General features: G+C 35.2%; 1 protein-coding gene across 5 annotated transcripts in view; it reads left to right on the plus strand.

Annotated features, from left to right (window-relative positions):
* Positions 1–22,767, plus strand: part of NFXL1 (nuclear transcription factor, X-box binding like 1) — a 73,434-nt gene that overhangs the window by 40,352 nt on the left and 10,315 nt on the right. For all 5 annotated transcript variants that reach the window (XM_058722666.1, XM_058722665.1, XM_058722669.1 and 2 more), the window contains exons 16-19: positions 4,294–4,315; positions 4,748–4,888; positions 11,187–11,353; positions 16,906–16,975. In XM_058722666.1, coding sequence (XP_058578649.1) covers positions 4,294–4,315; positions 4,748–4,888; positions 11,187–11,353; positions 16,906–16,975 — 400 coding nt within the window. The remainder of the gene's footprint in view (positions 1–4,293; positions 4,316–4,747; positions 4,889–11,186; positions 11,354–16,905; positions 16,976–22,767) is intronic.

Below are 22,767 nucleotides of genomic sequence, written 5' to 3' on the forward strand. Positions count from 1 at the left end.
GAGAGAACTAGATATTCACGCGGAAAAAAAATGAAATTGGACCTCTGCTGCACAACATATGTAAATCTTAAAATGGGTCAAAGATCTAAAAGAGAGGTTTTAAACTCTTAGAAGAAAACAGGTGTAACTCCTTGTGTCCTTGGGTTAGTCAGTGGCTTGTTACATATTGCTGCCACCTAAAGCATAAGCAACAAAAGAAAAAATAAAGTGAGGACATTATTAAGAAATTGTGCTTCAAGGACACAATAAAAAAAATGAAAAACGTCACCCACAGAATGGGGGAAGATGTTCGTAGATCATATATTCTATAAGAGTATTATCCAGAATATATAAAGATTTCTTTTTTTTTTTTTTCAAGTTTATTTACTTATTCTGAGAAAGAGAGCACAAGCAGGGGAGGGGGTAGAGAGAAAGAATCCCATGCAGGCTCTGTGCAGAGCCTTCAAGCAGGGCTTGAACTCACGAACCATGAGATCATGACCTGAGCTGAAACCAAGAGTCAGATGCTTAAGCTACTGAGCCACCCAGGTGTCCCAGAATATGTAAAGAATTCTTAAACTGAGAAGCAAAAAGGCAATCTGTTTTAAAAAATGGGCAAAATCTTTGAATAGACATTTCTCTAGAGAAGATCTACACATGACCAGTAAACGTGAAAAGATGCTCAAGTAATTATTAGGGAAATTCAAGTCAAAACCACATTAAGATGTCAATTTATACCCACCAGAATGACTAAAATAAAGAAGACATAAGTGTTGGTGAAGCTATGGAATAGTTGGAATCATCTTACATTGCTGATGGGAACGTAAAGTGGTGCCACTACTTTGCAAAGCAGTTTGGTAGTTTCTCAGGAAACTAAACTTGGAGTTACCAATTTTAGGTATATACCTAAGAGAATTGAAAATATGTGTTCATAAAAAACTTGTACATGGGTGTTACAATAATAGCGTTATTATTAATAGCCAAAAAGTGGAAACAACTCAAACGTCTGTCAACTGATGAGTGGATAAAATGTGGTATAACTATGCAGTGGAATATCATTCAGCTATAAAAATGCATGAATTAACTGATACGTGCTGTAACATGGACGAACCTTGAAAACAGTATGCTAAGTGGAAAAGGCCAGACATAAAAGGCCACATAATGTTTGATTCCATTGATGTGAAATGTCCAGAATAGGCATATGCATAGCACCAGAAAGTAGATTAGTGGTTGCCAGGGGCTGTGGAGTGATTTCTAAGAGTTACAGGGTTTCTCTGTTGGTAGTGAAAATATGCTTGATACTGGTGATGGTTACACAACCTCGTGAATATACTAAAAACCACTGAATTGTGCTTTAAAAAAATTTTTTTTAATGTTTATTTTTGAGAGAGCGAGAGAGCATGAGCGGGGGAAGGGCAGAGAGAGAGACGGAGATGCAGAATATGAAGCAGGCCCCAGGCTCTGAGCTGCTAATACAGAGCCAGATGCGGGACTCGATTCCACGAGCTGTGAGATCATGACCTGAGCCCAAGTCAGAGGCTTAACCGACTGAGCCACCCAGGAGCCCCTTAATTGTACTTTTTTAAAAGTATAAATCTTATCTCAGTTTTAAAGAGGAGACAAACATGTAAAGGTCTTTGTAATTCTGATATAATGATCTTTCAGTGGCAGGTGTAATAAAATTAGTATAAAGTGTATGTTAAAAATATTACTTGTCACATGAACGCCGAGGTAGTATAATTTTTTCTTAGAGTAGAATGTTCATATCTTCTTGTCCCTTGCCTACCATTTTTAAACATAACCTGACTTTTAATAATTTGGCTGTGTGGTAAAAGAATTCTGAACATAAAATACGTGCTGTATCATTATGGTGCCTTTGGCTTCAAGTTATAAAGAACCTACATAAAAAAGTGACATAATAACAACAGTTTTGCCTTGTGCAGTTAGACTGGAGGTAGAGCAGCTCTGTGGTTGGTTAAGCTGATTAATGTAGTTCTGCATCATCAGGGGTCCAGATTCTGTCTTTCTGTTTTATCCTCAGTGTGGCATCTTTGCTCTCAGGCTACTTGGCTTTCTGTTAAACTTCCCATCCAGACAGGAAGCTTTCCAAAGAGAGAAACAAGCTGTTTATGTCTTCTACCATCATCTTCTATTTTTAAAGAGTGAGAAGCCTTTTCCAGAAGCCCCATAGCAAAACTCCTTTCACATTTCATTGGCCAGAGTAGGATCACAAGACAGTTTAGAAACTGTCCCTGGAAAGGGAAATGAAATGTTTATTTTTTAGTTTTTTTTAAATAGACTTTATCTTTTTTTAGATGATTTTCAGGTTTACAGAAAAATTACACAGAAAGTAAAGAATTCCCATATGGTCCTGCGACACAGTTTCTCTTGTTAACATTTAGTGTGGCATATATATATTTTTTTTACATTTGAGGAACTGATATTGAATAATGATAATATTATAAACTAAAGTTCATAGTTTATACTAGGGTTTATATTTTGTGTTGGATGGTTTTATGAGTTTTGATAAATGCCTGATCTCGTGTATCCGCTAATTACAATATCATATACTATAGCCACTGCCCTAAAAACATCGTGTACTATTCTTGTTTATCCCTCACCTTCTTCCTCAAGTCCCTGGTGACCACTGATCTTTTTAATGTCTCTATCATTTTGCCTATCAGAATGTTATAAGTTGGAATCAGATGGCTTACAGTCTTCTCTATGCATTTAAGTTTTCTCTATGTCTTTTTATGTCTTGGTAGTTCATTTCTTTTTATTGCTGAATAATATTCCATTGTATGAATGTACCACAGTTTGTTTATCCATTCACCTATTGAAGGACATTTTGGTTGCTTCCAAATTTTGGCAGTTACGAAGAAAGTTGCTTCAACATTCACGTGTAGGTTTTGCTGGATCATATGGTAAGGCTAGCTTAGCTTTGTAAGACACTGCTGAACTCTCTGACAAAGTGACTGTACCAATTTTGCATTCTTATCAGCAACAAGAGTTCCTGGTGCCCTGTATTCTTGCCGGCATCTGCTTGTCAGTGTTTTGGGTTTTAGTCATTCTAACACGTATGCAGTGGCATCTCATTTTAATTGGCAGTTTTGTAATGACATGATGTTCAGCATCTTTTCATAGGTTTGTTTGCCACCTGTATGTTTTCTTTGGAGGATGAGGTGTCTGTTCTCTGTTCACATCTTGACCATTTTTCTTAATTGGATTGTTTGCTTTATTATTATTAAGTTTTAAGAATTTGTCTTACACTTTGGAGACAAACCCTTTGCCAGATACGTTTTTTCTCAAAGTCTGTGGCTTTTCTTTTAAGTGTTTTTCACAGGGCAGATGTTTTAGTTTAATAAAGTATAGCTTAACTATTTTTCTTTCGGAGATCACGCCTTTGGTGTCGTACCTAAAAAGTCATCCCCACACACAAGGTCACTTAGATTTTCTCCTATGTTGATAATTTCACATTTCACATTTAGGTCTGTGATCCTTTTTGAGTTGTCTGTTGTGAAAGGTATAATGCCTGTTTGGATTTTTTTTTTTTCCCCATGTAGATGTCTTTATTCCAGTACCAACCATTTGTTGAAAAGACTATCCCTTCTCTATTCAGTTGCATTTTTCCTTCATCAGAAATCAACTGAGTATATATTTGTGTAGGTCTGTTTCTGGGCTCAGTATTCTGTTCCATTGATCTATTTGTCTGTTTACTGTTACCAGTACCATCCTGTCTTGATCACGGTAGCTTTATAGGATGTCTTTAAGTTGGGTAGTGTTAGTACTGTGTTGTTCTTCAATAGTGTGTTGACTATCCTGGGTTTTTTTGTTTTTCTATATAGACCTTAAAATCAGTTTGTTGGTGTCCACTATTAATAACTTGCTGGGATTTTGATGGGAATTACATTGAATCTAGATCAAGTTGGGAAAGAATCAACATTTTAACAATATTGTGCCCTTCTATCAATGAACATGAAATATCTTTATATTGTCTTTGATTTCTTTCATTAGCGTTTTGTAGTTTTGCTCATATAGATCACGTATATATTTTGTTAGATTTGTATCTATTTCATTTTTTTGTGCTAATGTAAATGGTGGTGTGTTTTTAGTTTCAAATTCGAATTGTTTATTTCTGGTATATGGGGGAGCAGTTAGCTTTTGTATGTTAATTTTGTATCCTGCAATCTTTTTATAATCACTTATTCCATATGTGCTTTTTTTATGTAGTAAAACTAGTGGCGTTAGCACCTTTGCTTTAGGTAATCTTTTTGAAGAATTTATAATGTTTTCATTTTATTTTTTTTCTTGCAGAGAATGTCTTGGGAAGCATGAGGTGAGTTATAGGTACAAGTTTTAAGTAAAGCTTATAATCTATGCTACTGTATAGGGATTGTTAGAAATGACAAAGTCAAAGTATTGTTTTTTTGTGTTTTTTTTTAGTGCTCTAAAAAGTACAAGAGTTTATTTGCTGATTTTTAAAATATACAGTGCTTTTGAGAATTAGCCTATGTCTATGTGGTCACTATAGCATCATTATATTGAATTTCCCTTTTAGGAATAGAATGTTTTGCTTCTTGGCATTCGTTTTTTGGATTTTTTGATAGGTTACTTTGATTTTGATAATAATTATTATTAATGAAAATGTGTTAGACCTTTATGAAACTTGTTCTTAAATGATAACAGAGTCATTTCAGACATATGGGTCAGAAGGTTTTGTGTGTGTGTTGCTAATATTTTCTTTTCTTTTCTTTTCCTTTTTGTTAAGGTGAGTCCACTGCCATGCCATACTGTAGGACCCTACTCTTGTAAGAGAGTCTGTGGACGAACCTTAGATTGTCAGAATCATACATGTATGAAAGAATGCCACAAAGTAACTGAAATTGATGCCTTCATTGGCAAAAACAAGGTAATATCCTTAGGTTGAATATATATGTGCTTATAGTATGCTTGAAACATTCTTTTGGATAATTATGCCATAAATATTTTTCCATTTTGTTATAACTATTTTCCTTTTTCTTGCCCTCATCTCTTCTCCTTCCTTGCCTTTCTTAATACAAGCAGCTTTAACAGCTTGGTGTACATTTCTCTGTATCTTTGTGCTAGCTCATGATATGCCTTTTAATGTACTCTTTACATACTGTACCTGTGTTAATACATAGGCTTTCGTTTTATGATAAAAGTACAGAAATTATGTATCTATTTAGATAGTAGATAGAAATATTACTTCCACTTCTGTCCGTTTATATCTCTGAGTTTAATTCTGGAACATTTTTTCTTAGCTGTTTTTTAAACCTAACATGTATGATAGACAATGTCCACAATTTTAATAAATTTCTAATCTTTTGTTGGGAATAAAGTAAATAGCATCACAGATGTAGAGTATGTGTGTGTGAAATTCACTAAAAGCATTTTATAAATCATATAAGTCAACCATTGAAAGTTCTCTAAAAATTGCCATTTTACAAGGAAAAATAAATATAGCCAATAAAATTTTAAATGATACTAAATTTTTTGTATATAATATATAAATAACATAAAACATAAATATATATATATAAGTATATATATTTAGAGTGGGAGAGTATGAGCCAGGGAGAAGGACAGAGGGAGAGAGAGTAAGCAGGCTCCATGCTCAGCATGAAGCCTGATGCAGGCCTTCATCCCACGACCCTGGGATCATGATCTAAGCTAAAATCAAGAGTCGGACTCTCCACTGATTGAGCCACTCAGACGCCCCTTATTAAATTTTATTTTTAAACGTTTAAATTCATCAACAAATAAAACTAACAAAACCCAGCAAAATCATTTACAATAGCAATAAAATATACCAGATTCCTGTTGAAACACAATACAGATAGTCAGTCTCCTGCTCTGAATTTCCTAGGCCATATGCAAGGTTCTGGCCAATAAAACATAGGCAGAAATGTTATTCAACTTCAGGAATAGTTAGAGAAATCTTAATTTATCATTAACCATTCTTTCTCTGTTTCCATGATGGAGGAGGTTGTATGTCTCTTGTGATACAGTTAAAAGCTAGCAAACTCCCCATCATCTTGTATCCCAGAATCATTGATTTCCCGGAGTCCCCTGCCAGCCTACATTTGACATGATGTGTGAATAAAAAATAAACTTTGTTATATAAAAAATTATATATTTTTTAAATATTTGATGTTTTTTCAAAGACTTCCATTCTATAGGGAATCATAATATTATTAGCAAGTGTGTGTAATGAGAAGTAAGCCAAAGATTTTAAGATTCATTTTATTAAATAACATTAAATTTTCAAATGTTTAAATTATTAATATGAATTGTATGCTATTGAAAAATTCACTTGCATTGTTACTTTTTTTTTTTTTTTTGTCTTTGATTCAGTGGTTGTAAAGCCTGATAATATAAATGTCCATAGTATCATTCTTGCTCATGTGCAGACATATATGTAAATATATTGCCTATAATTTCTTCATTGATCTGTGCTTTCATCCTTAATAAAAATGTTCTCATGATAAAATGAAAAAGAGAGTGGAATTATAAAATCATACTAACATAAATATAATAATTCAAAATCACTTTAGTCAGAGCACAGCTGCTATATCTTCTCTAGATTTCCAGAACATCAAATGAGTTGGAAAAACTCATTTTAAGAGCTGATAAGACACCAATTGGGGAACTATCTTGGATTATCCCAGCATTGCTCCATGGGCAATGGCTGTGGTAAAGTTTGGGTTATAACTTACATACAATTCATCTCAATTTAGCTACAAGTCCACCTTTGTCTCCCACTCAAGGAAGGCTACTACAGTGCAAGTGAATGAAAATTACATTATTTAGGGGATAACTTTGCAATCATTCTAATTTATATATTAAACATGAAATATATCATGAACTCTTTAAAATTCCTTACTGTAACATCTCAGTTGAGACCCACTGGAGATGATCTCCTTGTATGTCTGTCTTGACCCAAATGGTTCAGGAATTGTTAATTCAGCTTCTACCTTGAGTTGTAGCACAGAGCTTACAACATACTAAAAATATTAAATTAATAAATATTAAATATGGGGTATTTAAAAAGCGTTTATTGACTGGAATCAAAAGTCTTTTGTTTCTTATCTCTGTTCTGGTCTCTTTCCCTGGTCTTGCTGTAGATCTCTCAGTCCAGTCAAAGCTGTTCTTATAGGCTATGCCTCTGATTGCTACAATTAGCAACAGATATATCTCTATTGTCTAATTCACTGGCTGCAGTGAGTGGAACAGTGATTAATTGGGGAAAGGTGTGAGATTGATGGCAATTGAAGTGAGTGTATTTCCCAAGCAAACCTGGGCACAAATAATTTTTAGAGTGACTGAAAGAAGAAATAATAAGTATTTCTGTTTCTTCTACTTGAAGAGAACATACTCTCTAAGAATACTTCCCATAGTGATTTTGATGTATTAACATAAAAAATAAAACCTCAAAAATACAAAAAAAAAGAAAAGAAAAGAAGAAGAGGAAGAAATAATGAGGATAGTCTTTGGGAAAAATCTGTACCAAAAATAAATGAAAAAGAAAAAATATATCGGTACATAATCACACATAGACACATACATTTCCTGTACGCTTATGTATATGGTAGACCCTTGCCACGCAGCATTGGCATCACCTGTAATCTTGTTGGAAACACAGAATCTCAGGTCGTACCTCAGCATTTAACAATTGCCAAGTGATTGATCATGCACGAAAGTGTTTGAAAATCACTGCTACAAGCAAGTGTGTATGATGTGTCATGTTTCATTGATTTAAAAAAAAGAATTTTGTTATAATCATCAGACTTTGTAAGAGATTGGAACTTAATTATTTCAGCCATTAAAAACAAAGGATAATTCTGTAATGTGATAGAGGTTCTAATTTTTGCTACGATGATAATCATATAAATGTCGAACACCTTAAATTTATGAAATGCCAAATATAATAAACGGGAAAGAAAAATTTTACGTTTCAAGATTTTATCTCCCAATTTGTAATTTCCAATTTGTAATAATAACACACATGTTTATTCTGCCTTCTCATCATCTCCTTGCTTATAATTAGGATTGCTATCCTTCTGGGATTTCTAGACATCAGATGAATCAGGAAAAACTCATTTAAAAAAGATGGTATGACTAATTGGGGAATTATTGTAGATTATCCCAATATTGCTCCCTTGGTTAAAATTCCTGTCTCCCTTTAAAAAAAAAATTTTTTTTAATGTTTATTTTTGAGACAGAGACAGAGCGTGAGCAGGAGAGGGGCAGAGAGAGAGGGAGACACAGAATCTGAAGCAGGCTCCATCCAGGCTCTGAGCTGTCAGTACAGAGCCTGACACAGTGCATGAACCTGTGAACCATGAGATCATGACCTGAGCCAAACTCGGATGCTTAACTGACTGAACCACCCAGGCTTCCCAGTGTCTCCCCTTTTTAAAATAAGAACTGTGTGGGGCGCCTGGGTGGCTCAGTCGGTTAAGCGTCCGACTTCAGCTCAGGTCACCATCTCGCGGTCCGTGAATTCGAGCCCCGCGTCGGGCTCTGGGCTGATGACTCAGAGCCTGGAGCCTGCTTCCGATTCTGTGCCTCCCTCTCTCTCTGCCCCTCCCCCATTCATGCTCTGTCTCTCTCTGTCTCAAAAATAAATAAACGTTAAAAAAAAAAAATTAAAATAAGAACTGTGTAAGATATTTGACAGCCAGTCTTGCTGTATTTCTGAATTAAGATAGATTCTTCTGGAAGATAGAACTTGATATTGGAAGTGATCCAGGAAGATAGCTTAGCAAGTATAGATTCAGTGATTTTTTTTTTTTTTTTTCATAACTGGAACAAAGGAGCCCCATACCATCAGTATAATTCTTCTTTTGCAGATAGGGAAACTGAAGGTTTTCAAGTGACTTGTTCATGATAATATAACCAAGAGAGTAGTAATAAGAAGGTAGTATCCCTGATACTACCTGATATTAACTTCCAGCCCAGTATGATCTTCTATTTATTTAAATGAAAGATTATTACAGATGTACCACATAGCCAGGAAGAAACAAATGAGATAGACTATGTGTGTCATCTTTGGTTATGTTTGCACATTTTGAGATTCACTGCTTCTCTTTTTCCAGTCTTTCCCATTTCAGAAAGTTGTTTTATCAGTTTTACACCATTCTGCAGATCAAAGACAGGAACATTGCTTAATTTCTTTCTTATCTTCCTTTCCTTGTCTCACAACAAATCTTGTTAGGTTTATTATCTTCAAAGTAGATCCCTGAATCTATTTCTTATAACCTCTGACACTAACCTTCTCATTCAAGCCACCATCACCTCTTCCCTAGATTTCTGCAGTATTTTCCTACCAGGCTGTCCACTCCCTCGTTTGTCTTACTGCATTAGCCAAATTCATCTTTTAAAAATGTAAGAAAACAAAATAAGTCATGTGTCATCTCCCTTTTCAAAACCCATCAGTAGCTTTCAGTTACTCCCAGGATAAAATGCAGATGGCCTTATGATAGCCCAATAAGGCTTTATACTGATCTAACTTCTGATGACATTTCCTACCTTTTCATTCATCGCTCACTTGTTCCCTTCTACTTTTGTTCTTGCTATTCTTTGAATATTCCACATTTGTTCTTCTGTCAGAGCTTTTGCACTTAGTTTTTTTTCCCCTCTGGAACTCTATATTCTTGTGGCTTTCTCCCTTATTTAACTTAATTCCTGTTCAAATATGAACAGGAATTTCTTCATGTTGCTCCTGTTACCCTCTCTTATCCTGCTTTATCTTTTTTCAGAATATTTATGAAGACATTCTGTTATGTTCTTTATCTCCCCCATTTAAATTTAAGTTTCTTAGGTCAGGGATCTCTCCCATTTTGCATATTCCCAGTGTGTGAATGATTCCTGGCACATAACGCTGAATAAGTGTGAATAAATTAATATACTTTTTAAATTAAAAAATAGAAATTATTTATAGAAGAATGTTTCATAATTGAGACACTTTTTCTTTTTTTTTTAATTTACATCCAAGTTAGTTAGCATATAGTGCAACAATGATTTAAGGGGTAGATTCCTTAATGCCCCTTACCCACTTAGCCCCTCCCCCCTCCCACGAGATACTTTTTCTTTTTAATCGTGTATGTTAAAAGTAGCTTGGGTTTTTATTGACATAATAACTCATTTGTAATCATAGCTTTACTTAGGAATGATAAAAAAAAACATTTTTAAACTTTAAGACACTATCCATGTCTATAGCTCTCTTATTTCGCATATGACATATGAAAATACTGTCTTGTAATAACAATTTTTAACCTTTTGTAGATATAGTTAAATTATTAAATACTAGAGGAGAGAGGTGCCTTCTTGAGTTACATTCAAGTACATTTATTTTTTTCATTTTTTTTTCAAGTTTATTTATTTTGAGAGAGAGGGAGATCTCACGTGTGTGTATGTGTGAGTTGGGGAGGGGCAGAGAGAGAGGGAGAGAGAGAACACCAAGCATGCTTCATGCCCTCAGCACAGAGCCTGATGGATGGCTTGATCTCAGAGCTGTAAGATCATTACCTGAGGAGAAACCAAGAATTCTACCCTTAAGCTTAAGCAACTGAGCCACCCAGATGCTCTGAAGTACATTTACTTGTAAATGTAATGTAATCTTGGTTCACTGAAGTGCATTAAAACATAAACTTCTGGTCATTCTTTTTCCCCTCTATGCATGTTTCTCTTTGGCTAGATGAGATCAGTATCTTCAGAACACTGAATGCTTTGGGAATTGTTATTTATGTATTAACAGGGTGTTGATTTCTTTAGTTTGATGGTGATCGTGCTTGTTGGGCGGAAATGAATTGATAATGTTTTACTCTTTATTTTTTTTCTGCTACGAACCATTCTTTAGGAAGTAATTTAAATTTTTAGTAGGAATACCTCATGTAATCCAGTACAATTTCAGATGACGCAGTTTGATTTAATGAAGTTTGTAGACATAACAGTCTTTGTGAATAGTGGTGATATTGATAATTTTGCTATTCTTCATTTTTAATATATATTTTTTCACTTTGAATAATTTTAAAGAGTGAAAGCATGCACCATTTTATTAACTATATTCTCAAGAGCTGCAAAAGTGCTTTTTTTTTTAATGGGATATGTGAATTTTGTAGTTTTAATATATAGAAATGTTCAACTTCTGTACTTAGATGATTTATTTCCTTACTCCCCATCAGGCTGGCCCAGAATGCCTTCACTGTGAAGAAGGGTGCTCTAAATCACGGCCTCTGGGTTGTCCCCATCCATGTGTTTTGCCATGTCACCCTGGAGAATGTCCTCCTTGTGTTCAGATGCTTAGAATAAAATGTCACTGCAAGATCACAAGCCTTTATGTGGAATGTAGGTAAGTGGACTGAAGAAGTATTTACTATAATTATTTTAACCAGTATTTCTTTGTAATTCAGAACCCTATACAGTATTCTTTAGGAAACATTATTCACTGTTGCCCATAGACACTAGAAGCCTAGACTTTCCAGTAGAGACCTGAATAAAGACATGTAGAATCCCTCACCTTCTAGATACTTAGTCCTGGTTTCAAGGGCAATTCTGCTTTTTCCATTTGGGAATTCTGTGTAAGAGTTTTTAAGGGAAAAAGTTTCATCAATCACTGCTTAAAAAAAAATAGAAATATTCCTATAGCAGATTGTCAAGCAACTATGTCAAACTAGAATTTTGTTGGATCAAAACTTGATGTGCACATAGTTACTAAGGCATAATTTTTAAATTCTATGGGGCGCCTGGGTGGCTCAGTCGGTTGAGCGTCCGACTTCAGCCCAGGTCATGATCTCGCGGTCCATGGGTTCGAGCCCCACATCGGGCTCTGTGCTGACAGCTCGGAGCCCGGAGCCTGTTTCAGATTCTGTGTCTCCCTCTCTCTCTGACCCTCCCCTGTTCATTGCTCTGTCTCTCTCTGTCTCAAAAATAAATAAACATTAAAAAAAAAAAAATTTAAATTCTAGACTTTTGTTTATTACAAGTGTAGCTGTTATGGCATATGCCATACTAGGCTATGACTTCTATATTTCCTTTACTTAAAAAAATGCACACTTAATAATATGTATATTTTTGCTTATCAATTATGTGGAGGGGAAAAATTACCATTTTTTCCCTATTTAATCACAATCTAACATAATTTATCTAACTTGTTCAGCTCCGTTTCACCCAAGTTTGTAAAGTGGGCTGTGTGTAAGTGTATTTGACTCAAGTTAAAGTTGGGGATATGACTTTGTTCCTCATTTTTTTAGCATAAATACTTTTTGAAAAATGCCTGTTAATAGTATCTTAAATTTGCTTTTGTCATTTATACTATAGACTACTGTTTTTTTAAATTGGAAAAGTTAAATTTTATTCTTTTTATATATTAAAATTATTTTGTTGAACTTTTAAGAATGAACTATTCTAATTTTTAGCTTTAGAGTTTTGTTTGTAGAGTGAAGAGGGCAATTTTGCTTTAGTAATTAGTGATACTAAAGAAAGGAGATTTTCTTTGGTCTTATAGGGTATAAATTTCCTTTTCTTGCTTCTTTTTCCCTTTGTCACGTAGTCTCCAAAGTGTGACTTTGCCTTTTTACCTTCTTGTCCAGAGTGGTTGCCTTTCCAAGATTGACTCCTTGATTCTTGTGTACTTTTTAAAGTTTCTTCCTTTTAGTTAGTGTTCGTATCTACCAGTACTTTTTCACATTTAGGGTGGACTTTCTCTTTCTGGTGTGATGTTAGCTCAGTTGCCCTCTTCTCTTTTCTGCTCGGTTTTTCCAGAACCCTACTAGTTCTCTGAAATGATTTGCTGTGGGAGCTTGAGAAATAGCTTCGCTATGAATTGGTATTTATTTTTCTACTTGCCTGTAATTTGAAATTTGTAGAAATTTGTATCTTCCGGTTATATGCAGGTCATGGTATTTGAGTGATTTTATTATTAATGAGCTGAATGATTTTGCGGGGAGGATATGTAGATAGATATATTTGGATTGAGTTGGCTTCCATTACTACAGTTATCTGGAGTTCCTTTTCCCTTTCCTTGAATGTATATTTAAAGTGTATGATTTGCAGCAGAATATACATTCTTTTCAAGTGTACATGGAACATTCTCCAGAATAGATCACATAGTAGTTCACAAAAGAGGCCTCAACAAATGCCAAAAGATTAAAGCCTCACCATGTACCTTTTCTGACTACAACACTATGAAACTAGAAGTCCAACTACAAGACAAAAATTGGAAAGACCACAAATATATGGAGGTTAAACAACATGCTACTAAACATTGAACAGCTCACCAGGAAATCAGAGAAGAAATAAAAAATTACATGGAAACAAATGAAAATGAAAACACAGTGGTCCAAAACCTTTGGGATGCAGCAAAAGCGGTCGTAAGAAGTATATAGCAATATAAGCCTACCTCAGGAAGCAAGAAAAATATCAAACAACCTAATCTTATACTAACGGAGCTAGAAAATGAATATCAAACAAAACCCAAAGCCAGCAGAAGGAAGGAAGTAATAAAAATTAGAGCAGGAATAAATGTTATAGAAACTAGAAAAATAGAACATACCAGTGAAACCAGGAACTGATCCTTTGAAAAAAAATCAGTAAAATGTGATAAACCTCAAGCCAGACTTATCAAAAAGAAAAGACAAAGGACTCCAATAAATAAAATCACAAATGAGAAGATAAATAGCAACCAACACCACAGGAATACAAAAAAATATAAGAGAAAGTTATGAAAAATTGTATGCCAACAAATTTTTTTAAAGTTTATTTATTTTGAAGGGGCAGGGGGGAAGGGGCAGAGAGATGGAGAGAGAACTCCAAGCAGGCTCCACACTGTCAGTGTGAAGCCCAGTGCAGGGCTCAAACTCATGAACTGTGAGATCATGACCTGAGCTAAAACCAAGAGCCAGATGCTTAACCAACTGAGCCATCCAGGTGCCCCTGTATGCCAACAAATTTGACAACCTAGAAGAAATGGGTAAATTCCTAGAAACATGTAAATGACCAAAACTGAAACAGGAAGAAATAAAAAACTTGAACACACTGGTAACCAGCAAAGAAATTGAATCAGTAGTCCAACTCCCAACAAACAAAAGTCCATGACCAGATTCTACCAAACATTTGGAGAAGAGTTAATAACTGTTCTCAAATAATTCAAAAAAATAGAAAAGGAAGGAAAACTTTCAAATTCATTCTATGGGGCCAGCATTACCTTGGTACCAAAACAAGCTACCACTAAAAAAGAACTACAGGCCAATATCCCTTTTGAACATAGATGCAGAAATTCTCAATAAAATACTAGCAAACAAAATCCAACAATGTATTAAAAAAGTTATTCACCGCCATCAAGTGGGATTTATTCCTGAGTTTCAGGTGTGTGGTTCAGTATTCACAAGTCAATCAACGTGATACACCACATTAATAAAAGAAAGGATATGAACTATATGATCCTTTCAATAGATACAGAAAAAGCATTTTACAAAGTATAATATCTGTTTATGATAAAAACCCCAACAAAGCAGATTTAGAGGGAACACACCTCAAAATGACAAAGGCTATATATAACAACCCCATAGCTAATATCATCCTCAAGGGGGAAAAAACAGAGCTTTTCCTTTATGGTCAGGAACAAGACAGGGATGTCCACTCTCACCACTGTTATTTAACATAGTAATGGAAGTCCTAGCCACACAATCAGACAAGAAAAAGAAATAAAAGTCATTCAAACCGGCAAGGAAGAAGTAAAACTTTCACTATGGCATGATAACTATATATAGAAAACCTGAAAGAGTCCACCAAAAAAAACCTGCTAGAACTGATACACAAATTCAGTAAAGTTATAGGATACAAAATCAATGTACAGAAATCTGTTGCATTTCCTTATACTAATTGGAATTTAAATAAAAACTTAAAATCACAATGAGATACAACTACATACCTGTTAGAATTCAAAAGATAAAAGATTGACAGGTGTTGAAAAATTAGTTTATTACTAATTATAAATTTTTTTAATGTTTGTTTATTTTTGAGAGAGAGACAGTGCGAGTGGGGGAGGGATGGAGAGAGGGAGACACAGAATCCGAAGCAGCCTCCAGGCTCTGAGCTGTCAACACGGAGCCCTATGCAGGGTTTGAACCCAAGAGATGTGAGATCATGACCTGAGCCAAAGTCGGCCGCTTAACCAACTGAGCCACCCAGGCACCTCCCTCTTTTTTTTTTTAATGTTTATTTATTTTTGAGAGAGAGAGAGATAGTTCAAGTGGGGGAGGGACAGAGAGGGAGACACAGATTCCGAAGCAGCTTTAAAAAAAAATTTTTTTTAATGTGTATTTATTTTTGAGAGAGAGATGAAAAATTAGTTTATTACTAATTATAAAATGACAGGAACAAAATGATATTAATTCTTAAGTTCAGAGGTGAGCACCATACCTACAAGGATGAAAACGTACAACTTCTGGGAAAGCCAGAAATTATTAAGTGAATTTTTGCTAAGAAAATTGCATGTTACCTTAGAGTACATTTATACTAATTTGATAACACATATTTAAGATAATAGTTTTGACATTAGGCTAAATTTATGATATATTTTGGCAATTATGTATACTAAAAGGAAATAGGAAAAGCAGGAAAAGAAAGAAAGAATAAAAAGAAGAAGAAAGGTAATGGAAAGAGAAAATGAGATTCATATGGTAGGGATTTTTTTTTTTTTAAAACGTTTATTTATTTTTGAGACAGAGAGAGACAAAGCATGAACGAGGGAGAGGGTCAGAGAGAGGGAGACACAGAATCTGAAACAGGCTCCAGGCTCTGAGCTGTCAGCACAGAGCCCGACGCGGGGCTTGAACTCACGGACCGCGAGATCATGACCTGAGCCGAAGTCGGCCGCTTAACCGACTGAGCCACCCAGGTGCCCCATATGGTAGGGATTTTAAGAGTGTCACTAGTTAACTGACTCATGCAATGTCTGTTGTGGTTGTATTAAACTAGATTAGAAAGTAGTTTTATTCCCTGGTGCTTATGACTTTTCCTGAATTACCCACCAAGTCAAATATAAAAGCACACAGACTGCTCTAAAATGATTGAATCTAAAATGAATCAATTTCTAATATTAATAAATAGCTTACCAAAACAACTTAAAAAGATTTCCTAAAACAAGCTCACTAAATTCTTCAATTTGAAGTAGGTTTTTTTTTTTTCTCTTTAAGAAAAAGCAAGCAAAGGGGGGGGTGGAAAGAGAGAGAAAGGGAGGCAAATCAAGAAACAGACTCAACTACAGAGAACAAACTGATGGTTGCTAGAGGGGACGTGGATGGGGGAATGGGTTAAATAGGTGATGGGGGTTAAGGGGTGCACTTGTTGTGATGAGAGCTCTGGGTATTGTATGGAAGTATTGAATTACTATATTGTACACTTGAAACTAAATTACAATTTATGTTAACTAATTGGAATTTAAATACAAACTTAAAAAAAAAGAAATCTGGGTGAGCATTTTCTCAGGATCAATTTTAAAGTAATATATTAAGCCATCAGTTTTTAACCGTTCATAGAAGTGTTAGGAAAATGATAATTATATGATAATATAATGATTGATCTATCAACAGGGAAAGATAATAGCAGGAACTATTAAAGAGATCATGTTTTGTATGTGTTTTATACTCCCTTTTTGCAGTGATTGACTTTTTGGCATTTGATTTATTGGTAATAGATAAAGTGCTGGAAGGTTTCAGTTATCAGACCAGGTAAGTAATTTGAGATAATTATTACAGATGGTACACAAAATAGTTTTCAAGAAAAAAATGAACTAGGGTAATTTTGTGGATATGTTTGAAATTATGAATTACTTTTAGAGAAATTATGTTATAAAATGGACTTTGGTTTGAATGGCATCAAAATTTCCTCTTTTATTTTTAGAAAAATAACCACTGCTGATACAGATGCAAAGAATCTCCTTAGTTGTTGCAAAAATCAGTGTCCTAAAGAGGTAAGCTTTAATAGAAACTTTTAAGTTGTATTTCTATGGCCTTGTTTCTCTTGGATTTTCTCTTTTCTCGTTTGGTCTTATTTCAGGTCTTTTCTGAACCTGCTAGACATGTGGGTCCAGAAGAGAAGATGTGATTGAGGTCTGTAAAAATGTAATACATACTAACTGTGGATGCACATCTCTTTATGAAATTTTGGGGGTATTAGGACTAAGACTGACCCTTCGAAGATTTTTTTCTAAGAGCAGTTTTGAAGACAGCTTATATACTTTATATGATAGAGTATTGACCTAATGCTTTGCCCCTCCTTAAAATATTAAATAGGTGAAGAACTGTGTGAGTGATAGGCTGTGAGACAATAAATCCATAGTAGGTTATTTAAGAAGCAGATTTGTGTGTGTGTGTGTGTGTGTGTGTGTGTGTGTGTGTGCACGCGTGTATGTATGAACTTTAAAGTTCATTATTTTGAATTAATTAATACAAAGTACTTATGTTAAAGTTTTATTTTTAAATATTCTGATTCTTGTATGTGCATTGTATCCAAACTGAAAGTATTAAAAATAGTTCAGAAAAATTATTCAGAGTGTAAAGGTTAAAAGTCACCAGTGATTTTTCTTGGTGATAATTTGAGAAACCAAAGTGGTCCGTCTATAGTTGGTTAACTTAAAAGTCAGAGTATTCCCTTTTTTGTTGTTGGAGGTAGGTCAGTAATAGTTACTTGATTTGGTTGGACATTTATAAAGGAATCCCTTTGACTTACAGATATACGTATTGTACCACTTTTATTTTAATTCTGTCTTTATGTATTTACCTGTTTCTCGTCCTCTTTATAGTCAGGGAGAGATGACAACAAAGCCTTAATGACAAGTATAGAAGTCATTCTCTTTAATTAAATAAAAAGAAATTAACGCATGATATGCCTTTTTGTTAGCAATATTTCCTTTTAACTAAAACTGGATGCTTTTTATGGATTTCTGTTTAAGAACTATTGGAAGTTGAACCTGTGTATTTTAAAAGTTATGTGAGATTATAAACAGACATTTCAAGCAATAAATGATTATTTTAATAACCCGTCTTTGTCATACAAGCAAAACTAAGGGGGACATTGGGATATTTCAAATTGAATTTTCTGAATTCTTCAAATCCTGAGTTTTTCCTTTTTAAAATAAATTTTCTTCTGTCCAGATTCAGATTCCGGGTAATAAGTGGTTGAGAATGTTTTATTTTTAATCTGACTCAGTAACTTGGTATGAGATTGTAGTTAGAAATAACAAAATTAAATTTAGGGATTGCTAATTTGCAGTTTAACATTTCCTTGGCTGTGATTCATTTGTGATACTGTTATGACATTTGGTGGGACTAGATGGATGGTCACTGTTTAAAAATTTGTTTTCCATGCTCATGATTATTTGGATTCTAGATCATTCTGGAGCCCCGAGTATTTCCAGAGTCTCCTTGGGCTCTCTTGAAAAATATAGCCTTAGTTTGGGAACAATCCAGGTGGCTGTTATAGTTTGAAACAGTCTAGGAGCAGACAGGTGTCTAATAGAACTTACTCTAGTTTATGGCCTCTCAACATTGGTGAGGCTACAGCAATACTTCCCAAACAGTCAGTTTAAGAGCTTCTTGAAATGGATTAATGGGCCCTGCCCCAGAGTTTCTGGTTTTGGGGGCCCAAGAATTTGCATTTCTAATAAGCTTATATATAATGGTGATATTGTTGGTCTGGCACCACAGTTTTGAGACTCACTAAGCCATAGAATCAAGTCATACTTGGGATCAACCAAGAACTGTGTCACTTTGCATCTGCAGCAGATATCCTGTACTCAGAGTTAAGGTATAGGATGATGGTAAATTCTGATGTGCTGATAGATTCCTGTTCACTTTCTCTTCCCCTCCCCATACTATGGATTTCTTGAGGGCAGGGACTATGTCATATTTGTCCTTGCATCCAGTCCTTTGTTCCCTGTTTGTATGTATTAGGCAGTTGGTAAATGTTTGTTGAATGTGAATTAAACTGAACCGTGGGAGTGATATAGGCATATCCTTCTAGATATACACACTCTATGTCTTCTGGACTGGTTTGAATTTAACTAAAAGAAAATATAAAGATACCATGAAGAACTAACTACACCTTTAAACTGCCCCACATACACAATTCTGCTTTTAAAAAATATTTCTGAATTTGGTTTTATCATCCCCATGCAAGCTTTTTTGCTTTTTGCTTGGGAAAATTATTTAATGTCTCTGTAACTCAAATTGTTCATGTATACAATGGGAGAAATAATACTCACTTCTGAGCGCTGAGTATTAATGAGTTAATAACATGTAAATGTCTTAGTATATGGTAAGTGCCTTATATGTGCTTGCTGTAGTGATGATGATATATGTGGGTATTTATCCACAAACATTGTTTTGCAAGCTTTCCTTAATTATTTTTAAAGAGCTTTTTTAATTGTTGTGATTAAAATGGAACATTTTGAAGTAGACAGTATTGGTTATTGATGAGGTGTTGGATATGACATATGCAAATGTTAGAATGATGTTAGGGGCTGAGTAGAAGAAAACCATTCCACATTGAGTAGAGTAGGCTATCTCTGCTTTAAATGAATGTGAAGGTTAGATGTTTTAGAAAAACCTCAGTACTTTGGTGTGAAGTCTGTAATGAAGATACAGTCTTTATATATTATGCATTTTAATCAGCTTCCTTTGAAACTGCTTTTCAGCTCTTTCAGAATATAAGCTGGCTTTTAAGATAACACATACTTGTACATCTGATTTTTTTAAACAATGAAATTATTACCTAGTCAGAAATACGTAATACATATGGACAGTTTAACAAATGGTTAAAAAGTCAAGACCGTATAGCTCCACCCAGGTTAAAAATTACAGTGTGGGGGCGCCTGGGTGGCGCAGTCGGTTAAGCATCCGACTTCAGCCAGGTCACGATCTTGCGGTCCGTGAGTTCGAGCCCCGCATCAGGCTCTGGGCTGATGGCTCGGAGCCTGGAGCCTGTTTCCGATTCTGTTGTCTCCCTCTCTCTCTGCCCCTCCCCCGTTCATGCTCTGTCTCTCTCTGTCCCAAAAATAAATAAAAAACGTTGGGAAAAAAAAAAAATTAAAAAAAAAAAAAAAATTACAGTGTGACTGCATCTCAGAAGTCTACCAAAGTCCCTGTCTGACTGTGGTTTCCTCTTTCTATCCTATATGTTATCTCCATCTCCCTTTTATAGTAATTTACTTGCTTTTGTTTATAGTTTTCATCTGGAAACAATATTGCTTGCCTAATTTTATATTAAAAGTTCAAAAGTATGAACTTATGTGACCTACTTACTGTGCTTTATGTTATGTTTGTCACGTTTATTACATGTTGCCACAGTCTTTATTCCATTATATGAGTATACTATAGTTCACTGTGTTTTCTTTACTGTGGGTAGATATTTGAGTTGCTAAAAATACTGTTATGAACATTCTTGTTTGTACATTCTAATATATGTGCATATAGGTTTCTGTATGTGCCATTGCTTATTCATAGGGGATGTATAATTTCAACTTAAAGTCATATTGATTTCCAAAATAGTTGTACAATTTACTATCAGTAAATTTTCCTGTTTACTACCAGTATTTTAAAGTTCCAGTATTTTAATTTCCAGTTACCACCACACTTGGTATTGTCATAATTTTTAAGTTTTGCCAATTCTATGGCATCTGGTGATTTTAAATTACATTTTCCTGATTACTAGTGGTTTTTAATACTTTTTCAGGATTAATGACATTACTTTTGTCTGTGGGGCATATGTTGGATACCAGCACAGCAGACTTCTGGATGAGTTTCAGTTCTCCTTGCAAGCTACAGAAATCAGTTTGGTTAACTTATCACACACAAAAAGAGACATATTTGGAGGATATTGGAGGCCAGTTCATAGATTTTGAAGGAAATGCTGTTACAGCAAACTTTGGGAAGGGCAGGACCTGGGCAGCCCCCAGGGCCTTGCCAGCAGGGGCTTGAGGGCTCTGTAGTGAGATGACTATTCAAACCACCATCTCTTTCTTTTTAGTTTTCAGTTATCAGGAGAGAAAATCTGACTGGTCCCCTTAGGTACGGGGGCTCCCTTGGCACAGGCAGCAACAGACAGGGAACTGGAGTGGGTGGTACAGTCATGGCCATAGCTCCTGGGAGAACTGTGGTAAACCAGGCAGCCATCCCAATTTATGTCTTCTGTTTCTTCTACCAGCAGAGAAGGTGAAAGGCCGGGAGATTCATGGAAGAATTGTGAGATGGGGGTAACAGGATCAATACAGTATTTAGAGAAAAGAGGTAGATTTTAAAGGTAGAAGACCCAGCCAGAGAAAAGAGACTTTTAAGATGGTAGTGAAATTGTGGAGAGTGACCGTGGGGTCTTTTAGGACTAAGGCAGAAAGATAGGACATCCAGAAAGATATGACATCCGGTTTTTAGCTTTTCATCAAACCCCAACACGTTGAAAATATAGAATACTATAGTCACAATTCTGAGTGACTTCAGAAAGTCTATATTGATTCTGAAAAGCTTCCCTATTCACTTTCCCCATTAGAGTTATTGATTTAAAGTTGAAGTAGAGTGGTTAGTTACTTTTAGAGAGGATGACCGATGTCATTACCTCGATGAAGGAAAGAGCAAGAGGCTACAGAGACCTGTTTTGAGAAGAAGAGAGGATGGGTGGTAAGTTAATGCCAAATGTTTGTCTTCTTCATGAAGTCAGGCTAGAGGCACTGGCAGGAATGGAAGTGAGGAAGAAGTTGAGGAGGACAAAGACTTTAAACCACCCTGTGAGGCAGATATTTGATAGTTCAAAAGTATGAACTTTTGAGCTTATTAAGCAGTGTTCAAGGCCTGTAGTTAGGTAGAGAGAAAAACAAAACCGAAGTGGTCCAGGAATGCTAGTGTGGAACTCATTCCAGCAGTGCAGCCCTATAGTGGGACTGATGAAAATGTAGTCTGAGTGATCCATATTTAGTTTTGGTGCGAACGTCTCAGCTAAAAATGAAAAAACAAGAAATTTAGTTGCACACCAGAGAGAGACTAAAGGCAATGGAAAAGACTTCTGAATGTTTTAAAGTCAGTAGAGTTAATAGTTTGAAGAATCAATCTGGTGAAATATAAAGATCAGAAGTTGGAGAATTCAATGTTTATTAAGGTGTCTTTGTTAATGAATATAAGAGACACAAAGAAATAGAAGACCATTGGCCTCATTATAATACCTTTTATTATAATAGCTAAATATATCGAGAACATTTAATCCTCACGACAGCCTTACAAAGTTCTGTTTCCCTTCCCAGTTTTATACGTGAGGCACAGAAAAGTCAGGAGGTTTGCCCAAGATTTCACAGTTGGTCAACAGGGAAGCTGAAATTCAGTTCCAGGCAGCTCGACTTTGGAATTCAACCACTAACCAATGGTGTCTTTTATTCACAGTCTGGTTGGAGAGACAGGAATCTATGAAGTGTCTACATTTTTTAAAATTTTTAATGTTTTTATTCATTTTTGAGAGAGACAGAGCACAAGCGGGGGAGGGGCAGATAGAGAGGGAGACACAGACTCTGAAGCAGGCTCTAGGCTCTGAGCTGTCAGCACAGAGCCCATCGTGGGACTTGAACCCACGAACCATGAGATCATGACCTGAGCTGAAGTCAGACGTTCAACAGACTGAGCTACCCAGGTGCCCATAATTTTTTTTAAGACCACACAAACAGTGTCACAATAGTTTAAAAGTAGATTTCTTACATAATTACTATTATTTGTTCAAATATAGGCA

The sequence above is a fragment of the Neofelis nebulosa genome, chromosome 3 (assembly GCF_028018385.1).
Source record: "Neofelis nebulosa isolate mNeoNeb1 chromosome 3, mNeoNeb1.pri, whole genome shotgun sequence".
Taxonomy (NCBI): Eukaryota; Metazoa; Chordata; class Mammalia; order Carnivora; family Felidae; genus Neofelis; species Neofelis nebulosa.